The following is a 15775-nucleotide window of genomic DNA, read 5'->3' as shown; positions in this document are numbered from 1 at the left end:
TACCCAACCAGTATGAGCATCTTCAGGAGAGCAGAGAGAAAAGTTTTAAAAAGTAGGGGTATTCTCACAGGAGACCACTGGTTGAAATCAATTTTAGAAATAGAGAATGGCAGCGCGCAAATTCCGAGAAATACATTTTTAAAAATTAATTGATCTTAATTGCACAAGATAATTTTCTATTATTGTCTTTGATAATGACGCCATTAATTCCCAGGTGCCCCTGCGGGTGGGAAAGTGTCCTATTCATTCCACAGGAGCCCATTGCGCAGGCGCAGTGCTATATCTGGAGCGTGCGCAGTGCTATATCTGGAGCGTGCGCAGTGTCACTTTGCTCGTAGCCCTGTGAGTGCGGGAGACGCTTTTTTCAGTGGGTGAGTCGGTGGGGCTGCGGGAGAAATGGAGCCGGGAGTCGGGGTAGGGGGAGAGTTATGGCTTCACAAACATCCGCTGTAGGCCGCACGGCCCGAATAAGACACTGCAGGCCCCTGGTTTACAGCTCCCAGGCTTTTATCTCGGGAACAGGCCCCGGTTATCGGCCACCATCTTATTTTAGCGGAGACGGAGCGCATGCGCTGCTGTCTGTGACGGGTCACAATGGGCGTGGTTTCAGGGGCTGGTTCAGAACCTCTATCTTCAGAGGGACAATAGGTAGCAGGGCGCATGCGCAGCTATCCAAGCACATCGGAATAAGAATTCGGAACAGGAGCCCGTCATTCGGCCCATCGAGCCTGCTGCATCATTCAATAAGATCATGTCTACTTTGCTCCCCCACCCCGTCCATACCCTTGACTTTCTTGTGGATCAAAACTTCAGCTTTGAATATATTCAATGACCTGCCTCCAATCCTCACTGGTGAAGACAGAGTTCCAAAGATCAACAACCCGCTGAGAGAAAAGATCTCTCTTCATCTTAAATTTGAGATCCTTTATTTTTACTTGATTCCCACACCAGAGGAAACATCCTCTCAGCATCTACCTTGTCAAGCACCTTATATCATATGAATCCCTACAGTGCAGAAGGAGGCCATTCATAGAATCATAGAAATCATAGAAACCCTACAGTGCAGAAGGAGGCCATTCGGCCCATCGAGTCTGCACCGACCACAATCCCACCCAGGCCCTACCCGCTAATCCCTTTTTTTTTTTACCCGCTAATTTACCCGCTAATCCCTCTAACCTACGCATCCCAGGACTCTAAGGGGCAATTTTTAACCTGGCCAATCAACCTAACCTGCACATCTTTGGACTGTGGGAGGAAACCGGAGCACCCGGAGGAAACCCACGCAGACAATGTGCAAACTCCACACAGACAGTGACCTGAGCCGGGAATCGAACCCAGGACCCTGGAGCTGTGAAACAGCAGTGCTAACCACTGTGCTACCGTGCTGCCCTAACCACTGTGCTACCGTGCCGCCCCTAACCACTGTGCTACCGTGCCGCCCCGAACCACTGTGCTACCGTGCCCATCGAGTCTGTATTGACCACAATCCCACCCAGGCCCCATCCCCACAACCCCATGCATTTATCCTGCTAATCCCCCTGACACTAGGGTCAATTTAGCATGGCCAATCCACCTAAACCACACATCTTTGGACTGTGGGAGGAAACCAGAGCACCCGGAGGAAACCCACGCAGACATGGGGAGAATGTGCAATCTCCATCCAGACAGTGACCCAAGGCCGGAATTGAACCTGGGACCCTGGCGCTGTGAGGCAGCAGTGCTAGTCACCATGCCGCCCTTAAATTCCCAGATGTTTCATTAAGATTACTTCTCAGTCTTCTAAACTCCAAAGAGTACAGGCCCAAGCTGCTCAACCTGAAATATAAAGCTCCTCATTTCAGGAATCAACCAACTGGATCTTCTCTGAACGGCTCCACTGCAATTTTGTCCCAGCTAAAGTAATTCTGTGCCAGGTTAAAGGAGGAGTGAATGTTTTGAATTTCTGTTCTGGACAGATGCTGATGGATTTTGGAAACTTCTTTTACAGGGGGTTAGAAGGGAAAGATGTACTCACAGCAAACTCAGACCAAAAGAAATGTTTGTCTGTCTTGAATTTCTAACCTTGAATTACACCGATAACTTTCCTCATTTACAGGGACAAGATTTGAAGATTGCAACATTTTTCCCGGACACCAATCTCTCCGAGATCTTTTCAGCTGCAGCAGATTTTAAAATGTGAAAACAGTGAAATGGTTTTGGGGTGAGTGTTAGTGAGCATTAATTTAAATTCAGAGCATGCTCTGATTCCATGGATCTCGGACTATTATGACTCCTTTACCATGGATGAGGAGGCAATGGTGCAGTGATAGTGTTATTGGATTAGTAATACAGGGATCCAGGGCAATGCACTGTGAACCCTGGGTTCGAATCTCACAGTGGCAAATGTTGAAATTTGAATTCAGTAAAAATCTAGAATTAGAAGTCCATTGATGACAATTGTTGTAAAAATCCATCCAATTTAATAATGTCCTTTGAAGAAGGGAATTACTACATCTCCCAGCAATGCAAGCCACTCAGTTCAAGGACAATGAGTTATGGGCAATAGATGCTGACGCAGCCAACACATAGAGTCATAGAGCAATACAGCACGGAAACAGGCCCTTGGGCCCAACTGATCCATGCCAACCATGGTGCCCTCCCAGCTAGTCCCAATTGCCCATGTTTGGCTCATATCCCTCTAATCTTTTCCAATTCATGTACTTATCCAAATGCTTTTTAAATGTTTAAACCTGCTGTTTGAACCTGCCTCAACCACTTTCTCTGGCAGCTCATTCCATGTACACACCACCCTCTGCATGAAAAAGTTGCCTCTGAGGCCCCTTTTAATCTTTCCCCTCTCATCTTAAACCTATGCCCTCTAGTTTTCAATTCCCCTACCCTGGCAAAAAGACAATGTGGGTTCATCCTATCTATGCCCCTCATTATTTAATACACCTCAATATGGTCACCCCCATATTCTCCTATGTTTGAAGGAATACAACCATCGCCTGTCCAACCTCTCATGACCACTCAGACCCATTAGTCCCGGCAACATCCTCATAAATCTTCTTTGCACTCTTTCCAGTTTATCAATGTCTTTCCTATGACAGGGTTACAAAAACTGTACACAATACTCCAAGTGCAGCCTCACCAACGACTCATACAACTATAACAGAATGTCCCAACTCCTATACTCAGTGCCCTGACTGATGAAGGCCAGTGTGCGAAATGCCTTCTTCACCATTCTGTCTACCTGTGACGCCACTTTCAACGAACTATGTACTTGTACCCCTGGGTTCCTCTGTTCCTCAACACTCCCCAGGGCCTTACCATTCACAGTGTAAGTCCTACCCTGGTTTGACTTTGCAAAATGCAACACTCACACTCAAGACCATAAGACATAGGAGCAGAATTAGGCCACTTGGCCCATTGAGTCTGCTCCGCCATTCAATCATGGCTGATATTTTTCTCATCCTCATTCTCCTGCCTTTTTCCCATAACCCCTGATCCCCTTATTAATCAAGAACCGATCTATCTCTGTCTTAAAGACAGTCAATGACCTGGCCTCCACAGCCTTCTGTGGCAAAGAGTTCCACAAATTCACCACTCTCTGGCTGAAGAAATTCCTCCTTGTCTCTGTTTTAAAGGATCGTCCCTTTAGCCTGAGGTTGTGCCTCTGTACTCTGTATTATCTGTACTGAAATCCATTTGCCAATCATCAGCCCACTTCTCTAACTGATCAACTGATCAACATCCCCCTGTAATATTTGATAACCTTCTTCACTATCGGCGATACCTCCGAATTCAGTATCGTCTGCAAACTCGCTAACCATGCTTTTTATGAATTTTTAAATGGCCATCCATTTCTCTGTTTCACCTCTGCCCTTCCTGATCAGCTCTCTGCCATTGTCTACCTTCCTCTGCCTCTTATAATGGGTGTATTTTAACTATTATTTCAGCAAGCTATGTCTTGATGAGGTTTTTACCACTTCACAACTCTATTCACTGCTGATTTACCAGCTTAGTCTTACAATGTTCAGGAATTGTTTCTCTTCCACTGGAGATCATTTCCCTTCCACTTCTGAGCTTATATTGACCAACAAAATCTGAGACATTTTTATTCCCTGTAATTCATTCTGCCCACCCTGAAACGTTAATCTTCTTTCTGTCTAAAAGGATGGTCTCTTTCCAAATGTTCACAATTAAAGGGCAGGAGATGGCTGACATTTAAGGGGACGGTAAATTAATATAGGACAGAGATATGTCTCGTGTTATTATATGGTACCCAGATTAAATATATTATTTATGTTTCTGTAATAAAATATATTTATTATTATTTCTTGCATTGTAATATAATGCTGTAGCGATGTTATACATTTCCAGTCATAAAGTCATTACAGCACAGAAGGAATCCATTTGGTAACTCGAGTCCATGCTGACTCTCTGTATAACATTCCAGTCCCATTCCCACTCTATATCCCCATTCTCCTGAAAGTTTATTTCCTTCAAATGCCCATCCACTTTCATTTTTAAATGGAATCCATAGATATGGATGGAGATTTATAACTTTTTGGGAATGAAGTAGGAAAGAATGTTCCATAGAAACTAGAATTGTCTGTTCTGAATTTCTATCCTATACTGACTGTGCTGACTTTTGCAAACTCATTTCACAGGATTTTGAATGAGGAATCACAGGCAAATATCTCAACCATTCTGAATATCTTGTAATATGGAACTGTAGCTACGTTATATATTTCCAGACGTCTCTTCCCTCAGAGGGTTATGAGTCTTTTGGATTTCTCTTCCACAGGGACCAGTGGAGGCTGAGGATCATTGAATATATTCCAGTTAGACAGATCTTTGACTGACAAGGGTGTCAAGGGTTATGGGGAACAGACAAGAAGATGGAGCAAAAGCTAATATGTGGGGGATTTCTTCACTCAAGAATGTGGTAAAGCTTTGGAATTCTCAACCCCTGAGGACAGTGAAGCCTCAGACATCAACTATTTTCAAGAGTTAGATTGATTGGTTTCTAGATATTGAAGATATCCAGGGATATGGGTTTAGTGTGGGGAGAATAATGCTGTGGTCGATGAACGAATTATCTCATTGAATAGTTTAAAAGACTCGATGAGCCAAATGGCCGACTGCAGCTCCTATTTGTTATGGTCCCTGGGTCCAGGACAGGAAGCAGTGAGCATGGATCTGTCAATCGGCCTCAATCAGCACCTTCAGGAGAATTGGGAGGGTGAATATTAGATACAGCAGAGTGAGAATGGAGGGAGAGTGTGTGGGATGGAGATTTACAGCTTTGGGCAATGAGAGAGGAAAGAATGTTCCATAGAAACTAGAATTGTCTGTTCTGAATTTCTATCCTGTACTGACAGTGATGACTTTTGTAAACTCATTTTACAGGATATTGAAAGAGGAATCACAGACCGAAATCTCATACATCACGTCAGATCTGACAGAGTTATATTCCTTGGGAGCTGAATATCATCGGCCATTGAATCCAGAAGGAGAAATGATTGTCCAGTTTGTCGATTTGAAAAGAGTTCGACCATCAGTGTGACTGGAAAAGCACCAACACACTGCCACACTCGAGTGAGAGTCTTCCAGTGCACGGACTAAAGAGCTTTAACCAGTTACACAGCCTGAATAAATATCACACCATTCACAGCGGGGAGAGCCTGTACTCGTGTTCTGTGTGTGGACAAGGCGTCAACTGATTGTCCACCCAAGGACACCTGCACCATGGAGAAACCATGGAAATGTGTGGACTGTGGGAAGAGATACAGAGCCCCCTCTCTGCTGGATGCTCATCGGCACAGCCACACTGGGGAGAGACCATTCACCTGCTCTCAGTGTGGGGAGGGATTCACTCAGTCATTCAGCCTGCAGTCACACCAGCGTGTTCACACTGGGGAGAGACCGTTCACCTGCTCTCAGTGTGGGAAGGGATTCAGTCATTTATCCAGCCTGCAGACACACCAGCGAGTTCACACTGGGGAGAGGCCGTTCACCTGCTCTCAGTGTGGGAAGGGATTCACTTGTTCATCCCACCTGCGGAGGCACCAGCGAGTTCACACGGTGGAGAGGCCATTTACATGTCCTCAGTGTGGGAAGGGATTCACTCGGTCATCCCACCTGCAGACACACCAGCGAGTTCACACGGGGGAGAGGCCATTCAGCTGCTCTCATTGTGGGAAGGGATTCACTCAGTTATCCAGCCTGCGGAAACACCAGCGAGTTCACACTGGGGAGAGACCATTCAGCTGCTCTCAGTGTGGGGAGGGATTCACTTGTTCATCCAGCCTGCGGAGGCACCAGCGAGTTCACACTGGGGAGAGACCATTCACCTGCTCTGATTGTGGCAAGGGATTCAGTCAATCATCCAACCTGGTAAAGCACCAGCGAATTCACACTGGGGACAGGCCATTCACCTGCTCCGTGTGTGGGAAGGGATTCACTCAGTCACCTCACCTGCTGAAACACCATCATGTTCACGAGTGACTGCAAGGACTGAATTTTGCTGTTAATCACATCGAGGTCCCAACCATTTTCATTGGTGTCTGTTTCTGCTGATGTTAATAAACCCTGGCCCAGTTGTAAGATTTGTATTGTGGATTGTCTTGTCTGAGTCCTGAACTCGTAAATAAAAACAAGAAGTGCTGTAAAAACTCAGCAGGTCTGACTCTCTGGAGAGAGAAACAGAGCTAATGTTTTGACACTGAAGAAGAGTCACATTCAACTGGAAACATTAACTGTTCCTGTCTTTACAGATACTGTCAGACTTACTGAGATTTTGCAGCAACTTCTGTTTTTAGAATGACGGTGAATGCTGGATACATGAATCAGAGATTGGTGTAAAACTGGGATCTGCTCCGAAATCAAAGTGAAACAGCAGGTTAAAGTTTCCAGTCTGAAAATTACTATGGTTATTATACTATATCTACCATTTTAAGGCTGGTTTTAACTCATTTAAAATAAACCTATTTAAAATATATTTGTTAAAGTCAGTATTAAAATACGAGTTGGATGAGTTCACAGGAGCCTGTTAACCGCTGGGACAATTATTCAACAAATATTGGATCTCCAGATAGAGAAGAAGCTGCAGTTTGTTTGCAGGAATTCCCTGTTTTATTGATGTGTGTGTGTTAGACATCAGGATAACTAAAAATACACAAACCTGGACATCAATGGTGATCTGATTGACAGTTACTCTGGGAATCACTCCCACGGTGAAACTTCAGCACTGACACTGCTGAATGTTGTCGGCTCAGGGAGTGGGGCCTCCAGGAGTGGACTGTAAAAATGCTGGGTTTCAGTATCCTGACTAATATATGGTGAGGAACCAGAAACACCCTTACTGAGGAACTGCCTGGGGTTTTACCAGTGTAGGTTCAGGGGTGAATGATTCCTGACTCCCTGAAATGTCTGATATTGAACCCAGTTTGGAACAAGATTCATTCAATTTCCAGGAGAATAGGGACAAATATCACCCACAACTGAGAGAGAGAAAAACAGCCACCTTGATCAATGACTTGGATGAAGCCAGAATTGATGATACAAAGATAGGTAGAAAAGCAAGTTGTGAGGTTATTACAAAAAATCTGTAAGGGACACAGATAAGTTACCTGAATGGACAGAAAAATGGCAGATGGAGTATAGTGCGGGAAAGTGGGAGCTTTTCCTCTTTGGCAGGAAGAATAGAGAAGCAAAAAAATGTATAAATGTACAGAAACTGAAGGATACTGCCGTAGAGAGGAATCTGGGTGTCCTTGTACATGAATCGTGAAAAAATAGGATGAAGGTACAGCAAGTAAAGAAGAAGGCAAATGGAGTGTTGGACTTTACTGCAAGGGGGTGGAGTTTGAAAAAGGGAACTTGCTGCACCTACACAGGACATTGCTGAGATAGCAGCTGGAATACTGTGTACGGTTCTGGTCTCCCTACTTATGGAATGATATTCTTTCATTGGAATGAGTTCAGAGAAAGTTCACCACGCCCATTCCTAAGATGAAGGTGTTGTCTTCACCCACCACAGGAATCGTAGCAGGCCGGGGGGTGGACCACACAAAGGTCCTTTGACCTCGGGGGGGGGATTCTCCAGTTTTGGGGAAGTGATGCTGCAGAATCCAACTCGTCTTTTGGGGAAGGGTTGCACCTATACTCATTAGGTTTGGAAGAATGAGCAGTGAACATTCTGAAACATATAAGATTCTCATGGACAGTTGACAGGCTGGAGGCCAAGAGGATGATTCATGAAGGAGTCTTGAACTTGGTGCCACAGATCTACAAGGAAGCCAAGGGTATTGTTTTAGCCCTTACAGACACCAATACTTTATCCTCAGTTTTAGTCAGGTTCGTCAGAGGTTTCGCCAGGTGTGGTGAAAGCTTCAAAGAACAAAGAACAGTACAGCACAGGAAACAGGCCCTTCGGCCCTCCAAGCCTGTGCCGCTCCTTGGTCCAACTAGACCAATCGTTTGTATCCCTCCATTCCCAGGCTGCTCATGTTACTATCCAGGTAAGTCTTAGGTCTTAGTCTTCAACCAATCATCTGGCCTTTTGGAACATAATTTGCAGTCAGAGGGAGATGCCATGGAAATGTGGGGATTGTGGGAAGAACATAAGAACTAGGAGCAGGAGTAGGGGCAGCACGGTAGCACAGTGGTTAGCACTGCTGCTTCACTGCTCCAGGGACCTGGGTTCAATTCCCGGCTTGGGTCACTATCTGTGTGGAGTTTGCACATTCTCCTCATGTCTGCGTGGGTTTCCTCCAGATACTCCAGTTTCGGGATGTTGATAAATGTGAGGTTATTCACTTTGGAAGAAATAATAGCAAATTGGATTATTATCTAAATGGAAAGAAATTACAACATGCTGCTGTGCAGAGAGACCTGGGGGTCCTTGTGCATGAGATGCAAAAACCCAGCCTGCAGGTGCAACAGGTGATCAAGAAGGCAAATGGGATGTTGGCCTATATCTCTAGGGGGATAGAATATAAAAGCAGAGATGTCTTGCTGCATCTGTACAAGGCATTGGTGAGGCCGCAGCTGGAATACTGTGTGCAGTATTGGTCCCCTTATTTGCGGAAGGATATATTGGCCTTGGAGGGAGTGCAGAGAAGGTTCACCAGGTTGATAGCAGAGATGAGGGGTGTTGATTATGAGGAGAGACTGAGCAGATTGGGTTTGTACTCGTTGGAATTTAGAAGGCTGAGGGGGGATCTTATAGAGACCTATAAGATAATGAAGGGGCTGGATAGGGTAGAGGTGGAGAGATACTTTCCACTTAGAAAGGAAGCTAGAACTAGAGGGCACAGCCTCAAAATAACGGGGGGTCAGTTTAGGACAGAGTTGAGGAGGAACTTCTTCTCTCAGAGGGTGGTGAATCTCTGGAATTCTCTGCCCACTGAAGTGGTGGAGGCTACCTCGTTGAATAGGTTTAAATCACGGATAGATGGATTCCTGATCGGTAAGGGAATTAGGGGTTATGGGGATCAGGCGGGTAAGTGGAACTGATCCACTTCAGATCATCCATGATCTTATTGAATGGCGGGGCAGGCTCGAGGGGCTAGATGGCCTACTCCTGCTCCTATTTCTTATGTTCTTATGTCACACAGTCCAAAAATGTGCGGGTTAGGTTGATTGGCCATGTTAAAATTGCCCCTTAGTGTCCTGAGATGCGTAGGTCAGAGGGATTAGCGGGTAAATGTGTAGGGATATGGGGGTAGAGCCTGGGTGGGATTGTGGTTGGTGCAGACTCGATGGGCCAGATGGCCTCTTTCTGCACTGTAGGGTTTCTATGATTCTATCTGGCCCCTCGAGCCCTCATGGCTGATCTTTTTGTGGACTCAGCTCCACTTACCCGCCCGCTCACCATAGCCCTTAATTCCTTTACTGTTCAATAATTTATCTATCCTTGCCTTCAAAACATTCAATGAGGTAGCCTCAACTGCTTCACTGGGCAGGGAATTCCACAGATTCACAACCCTTTGTGTGAAGAAGTTCCTCCTCAACTCAGTCCTAAATCTGCTTCCCCTTATTTTGAGGCTATGCCCCCTAGTTCTAGTTTCACCCGCCAGTGGAAACAACTTCCCTGCTTCTGTCTTATCTATTCCCTTCATAATCTTATATGTTTCTATAAGATCTCCCCTCATTCTTCTGAATTCCAATGAGTATAGCCCCGGTCTACTCAGTTTCTCCTCATAAGCCAACCCTCTCAACTCAACTCAACTCAGTGAATCTCCTCTGCACCCCCTCCAGAGCCAGTATATCCTTTCTCAAGTAAGGTGACCAAAACAGTACACAGTACTCCAGGTGTGGCCTCACCAGCACCTTAGACAGCTGCAACATAACCTCGCTGTTTTTAAACTCCATCCCTCTCGCAATGAAGAACAAAATTCCATTTGCCTTCTTAATTACCTGCTGCACCTGCAAACCAACTCCTTGAGATTCCTGCACAAGGACACCCCTGTCCCTCTGCACAGCAGCATGCTGCAAATTTTTACCATTTAAATAATAGTCCATTTTGCTGTTATTCCTACCAAAATGGATGACCTCACATTTACCAATATTGTACTCCATCTGCCAGACCCTCGCCCACTTACTTAGATTATCTATATCCCTTTGCAGACTTTCAGCGTCCTCTGCACACTTTGCTCTTAGTGTCACCTGCGAATTTTGACACCCGACACTTGGTCCCCAACTCCAAATCATCGATGTAAATCGTAAACAATTGCGGTCCCAACACTGATCCCTGAGGCACATCACTAGTCACTGATCGCCAACCAGAAAAACACCCATTTACCCCCACTCTTTGCTTTCTGTTAGTTAACCAATCCTCTATCCATGCTAATACATTACCCGTAACACTGTGCACCTTTATCTTATGCAGCAGTCTTTGGTGCGGCACCTTGTCAAATGCCTTCTGGAAATCCAGATACACCACATCCACAGGTTCCCCATTGTCCACTGTGCACGTAATGTTCTCAAAGAATTCCACCAAATTAGTCAAACATGACCTGCCGTTCATGAACCCAGGCTACGTCTTACCAATGGGACAATTTATATCCAGATGTCTCGCTATTTCTTCCTTGATGATAGATTCAAGCATTTTCCCTACTACAGAAGTTAAGCTAACCAGCCTATAGATACCTGCCTTTTGTCTACCTGCTTTTTTAAACAGTGGTGTCATATTTGCTGTATTCCAATCTGCGGGAACCACCCCAGAGTCCAGCGAATTTTGGTAAATTACCACTAGTGCATTTGCTATTTCTTCCGCCATCACTTTTAGTCCCCTGGGATGCATTTCATCAGGGCCAGGAGACTTGTCTACCTTTCGCCCCATTAACTTGCTCAACACTACCTCTTTCGTGATAATGAGAGTTTCTAGGTTCTCACCTGCCATAGCCTTCCTGTCATCAATTTTTGGCATGTTATTTGTGTCTTCCACTGTGAAGACTGACACAAAATACCTGTTCGATGCCCCAGCCATTTTCTCATTTCCAGTTATTACATCCCCCTTCTCGTCCTCTAAAGGACCAATGTTTACTTTCGCCACTCTTTTTCGTTTTATATATTTGTCGAAACTTTTGCTTTCTGTTTTTATGTTCTGAGCTAGTTTACTCTCATAATCCATCTTGCCTTTCTTTGTAGCATTTTTCGTGGCTTTCTGCTGACCTTTAAAGATTTCCCGATCCTCTCAGTTCCCACTTATCTTTGCCACTTTGTCTGCATTTTCTTTCAATTTGATACCTCCTTTATTTCCTCAGATATCAGTGGCTGATTATCTCTTTTTCTTCTTTATCACTGGTATATACTTTTGCTGAGCACTGTGAAAGATTGCTTTGAAAATCCTCCTCTGTTCCTCAATTGTCCCACCATAAAGTTTTTGTCCCAGTCTACCTGAGCCAACTCCTCCTTCATCCCTTTATAGTCTCCTTAGTTTAAGTACAAGACACTGGTTTTGGATTTTACCTTCTCACGCTCCATCTGTATTTTAAATTCAACCAAGGAAGGAATTCAATTACCCATCCCTGCTGGAAACTCATTGACGCAGTCACACTGGGGAGAGGCCATTCATCTGTCCCCAGTGTGGGAAGGGATTTGCTCACTCATCTACTCTGCTGAGACACCAGCAAATTCACACTGGGACGAGGCCATTCAACTGCTCTTGTGTAGGAAGGGATTCAGTTGGTCATCCAGTCTGCTGACACACCAGCGGGTTCACACCGCGGAGAAGCCATTCACCTGCACCCAGTGTGAGAAGAGATTCGCTGATTCATCCAACCTAGCAATACACTGGCGAACTCACAAAGAGGAGGCCATTCACCTGCTCCCAGCGTGGGAAGGGATTTAATAGTCCAAACGAGCAGTACACCAGCGAGTTCACACTGGAGAGAGGCCTTTTACCTACTGTGTGTGTGGCAAGAGATTCATTGACTCATCCAGCCTAGCAATATACCGGCGAATTCACAAAGGGGAGAGGCCATTCACTTGCTCCCGGTGTGGGAAGGGATATGTTACCTCATCCACTCTTTTGAGACACCAGCGAATTCACAAGGAACTATTGTGATTGTATTTTCCTGTTGAGCATATTCAGACTAAACCATGTTCCTTTGGGTCTGTTTCTGCTGAATTGAAAAATAACTTCAGCTCTGTTTAGGTGTGAATATAGTTGGTTTGAGAAGAGGAGGATTTGGGGTCAGGAAACTTGCACAAAGCATCAGATTATCTGAACAGCAGAGAATTTTGTACATGGAAGGAAACAACTCCGTTCTCAATCACATTAGGGAAAAACCGTGCAACTGTGGAGACTGAAGTGATTGGCGGACCATTTTTTATGGTTTTCTAATTCAGCACATTTCTATTATTATTAGTTTACGATCATATTATGGTGAGCACTGCTGCCTCACAGCGCCAGGGACTCGGGTTTGATTCTTGGCTTGGGTCACTGTCTGTGTGGAGTTTGCATGTTCTCCCCGTGTCTGCATGGGTTTCCTCCGGTGCTCCGGTCTCCTCCCAGTCGGAAAGACATCCATGTCCCACACTGAATAAAAATAAAACTGTCAGAGTGAACATGGTTCAGTTCTGGATGTGAATAACAGCAGCAATAACAGCAGAATCCAGTCCCTGTCATCACTTGTAGACTCACTGGTATCTGGACAGATTGGATAACTGAGTGAATGCCATCCTGCACAGACCCAGTGAATGGTCTCTCCCCAGCATGAAGACACTGGTGTGTCAGAAGGTTGGATGAATCAATGAATGCTTTCTCACTCAGCTGAACAGCCTCTCCCTATTGTGAACTCGCTGGTGTGTCTGCAAGTGAGATAATCGATTAAATCTCATCTCACACTCTAGACAGCTGAATGGCCTCTCCCCTGTGTGAACTCGCTCGTGTCTCAGCAGGTCAGATGAAGTAGCGAAAGCTTTCCCACACTCAGAGCAGGTGAACGGTCTCTCCCTGGTTTGAACTCGCTAGGTTGCACGAGAGAGAGAATCCCTTTCCTCACTCAGAGCAGGTGAATGGCCTCTCCCCAGTGTGAACTCGCTGGTGTATCTGTAGGTTGTAAGAGAGAGAGAATCCCTTTCCACATTCAGAGCAGGTGAATGGCCTCTCCCCAGTGTGAACTCGCTTGTGTGTCTGCAACTGAGATAACCGACTGAAACTCATCACACACTTGGAGCAGGTAAATGGCCTCTCCCCACTGTGAATTCGCTGGTGTATCCAGAGGTTGGAGGAGCGAGAGAATCCCTTTCCACACTGCGAACAGATGAACGGCCTCTCCCCTGTGTGAACCCGCTGGTGTGTCATTAAGTCGGATGAATTAGTAAATCCCTTTGCACACTTGATGCAGGTGAATGGTCTCTCCCCAGTGTGACTGCGCCGATGAATTTCCAGCTACGATGGGAATCTGAATCCCTTCCCACAATGTCCACATTTCCACAGTTTCTCCATGGTGCCAGTGTCCTTGTATCTCTCAGGTTTGCTGACTAGTTGCGGTTGGTGTGTGTGTATGTGTTACACCAATGTTTAAAATCTTTTGAAGCAGATAGAAGAGAGAAACATTTCTCCTGGACTCAAATGCCGATAATATTCTGGTCCCAATAATCGGACAATTCTGTTAATTCTTCACTTGACGTTTCCTTTGAGATTCCAATCTGTAAATCCTTCCCTCCATTATCCTGTAAAAGAAGTTGACAAAAATCATCACCGTCAGTGCTGGACAGAAATTCAGAACAGATAATTCTGAATATAACTGGACTAAAAACATGTGGTATACAGTGCCGCATTTCTTAATTAGAGAGATGATGGGAAAGGGATTTGAGAAAACTATATTTACTCCAGATTTTAAAAGCAATCTTTCTGAATTGTAATGTCTCTTTGACTGGAACTATATAACGTAACTACATGCTATATTACAAGAATAAAACAATGAATCTTATTACCGAAACATAAATATACCAAATATTTGAACACAAGATATATCTCTGTTGTTACTAATCTAAAAGGTAAACAAATTTCCAGAAAGTTCTAATGGAATACTGAAGGACAAGATTACACATTGAAAAAAATACTTTACAAATCAATCTAAAACCAGCATCACTAAATCATGCAAAGAGATAAACAGTATTTGAATAGACAAGATAAATTACACTTTAAAAAGCTCAGACAATAAAAACAGGTTCCACAAAATCACAAACATTTCCCCCTCAGTATATTTGGCTCTAATTCCAGTTCCAGAGAATTTCTCTGTCTCTGCATTTCCCAGGGGGAGAAAGAAAGTGTTTTCCTCACAGATGTTGTCCAGAGGAGGAGGTTTGAGTCTGTGTGTGAAGTTTGAGTCTGTGTGTGAAGTTTGAGTCTGTGTGTGAAGTTTGAGTCTGTGGTGAAGTTTGAGTCTGTGGTGAAGTTTGAGTCTGTGGTGAAGTTTGAGTCTGTGGTGAAGTTTGAGTCTGAGGTGAAGTTTGAGTCTGAGGTGAAGTTTGAGTCTGTGGTGAAGTTTGAGTCTGTGGTGAAGTTTGAGTCTGTGTGTGAAGTTTGAGTCTGTGTGTGAAGTTTGAGTCTGTGGTGAAGTTTGAGTCTGTGGTGAAGCTACAAACAGAAGCTGTTCTGTTTCAAATCAAACTGCGGGACTTGGAAGAAAATGATGGGAAGAGATTTTGCAAAGTCCCCTCCCCCACTCCCTCAGCTGGCAGACCAGCGCGCAGGCGCAGAGAGCGCTGCTGAGCCGAGCTGTCCGGAGCAGGCGCAGAGAGCGCTGCTGAGCCGAGCTGTCCGGAGCAGGCGCAGAGAGCGCTGCTGAGCCGAGCTGTCCGGAGCAGGCGCAGAGAGCGCTGCTGAGCCGAGCTGTCCGGAGCAGGCGCAGAGAGTGCTGCTGAGCCGAGCTGTCCGGAGCAGGCGCAGTGCGGCTGCCGCCAGCGGTCGCTCTCGATCTCTTTTTGGAGCCGCAGCCGCCGGAGAGAGAGGGGGGAGGGGGAGATCACCGAGCGGCTTCTCACTCTGGCCGGAGCCGCCAGCCGGTTGCCTGGAAACCTTGGCTGGAGGAGGTGTAGGGGGAGGGGAACAATGGGTGGGGGCGGGGCTCCCGTCTCCGCAAGGCACTGGAACCCGAAGATGTCACTGCGGTGCAGACTGGTTCATATTGGCTGATATAGGCAGGCCTCCATTGACGTCAGAATGCGGAAGTTTGTTGATGATTTTCAGAGTGAAACTTCCGCCTGTGTAACATCTGGGAGGAAATCAATGTTTCCCCCTTTCCATTTCTTTTCTCATTCTGGGGGAAAT

At 45.5% G+C, this 15775-nt stretch overlaps 2 protein-coding genes across 4 annotated transcripts in view; one reads left to right on the top strand and one right to left on the bottom strand.

Annotated features, from left to right (window-relative positions):
- Positions 1–15775, bottom strand: part of LOC144480817 (uncharacterized) — a 1107688-nt gene that overhangs the window by 546565 nt on the left and 545348 nt on the right. The gene's annotated exons all lie outside the window — the stretch shown is intronic.
- LOC144480906 (uncharacterized) overlaps positions 1–15775 on the top strand; it is a 433772-nt gene that overhangs the window by 25102 nt on the left and 392895 nt on the right. The window contains 2 exon segments of the mRNA XM_078200533.1: positions 5881–6056; positions 6210–6413. Coding sequence (XP_078056659.1) covers positions 5881–6056; positions 6210–6413 — 380 coding nt within the window.

This window comes from Mustelus asterias, chromosome 30 (genome assembly GCF_964213995.1).
Source record: "Mustelus asterias chromosome 30, sMusAst1.hap1.1, whole genome shotgun sequence".
Classification (NCBI taxonomy): domain Eukaryota; kingdom Metazoa; phylum Chordata; class Chondrichthyes; order Carcharhiniformes; family Triakidae; genus Mustelus; species Mustelus asterias.
Note: the sequence above shows the minus strand (reverse complement) of the source record. Positions and strands in the feature narration are given on the sequence as shown.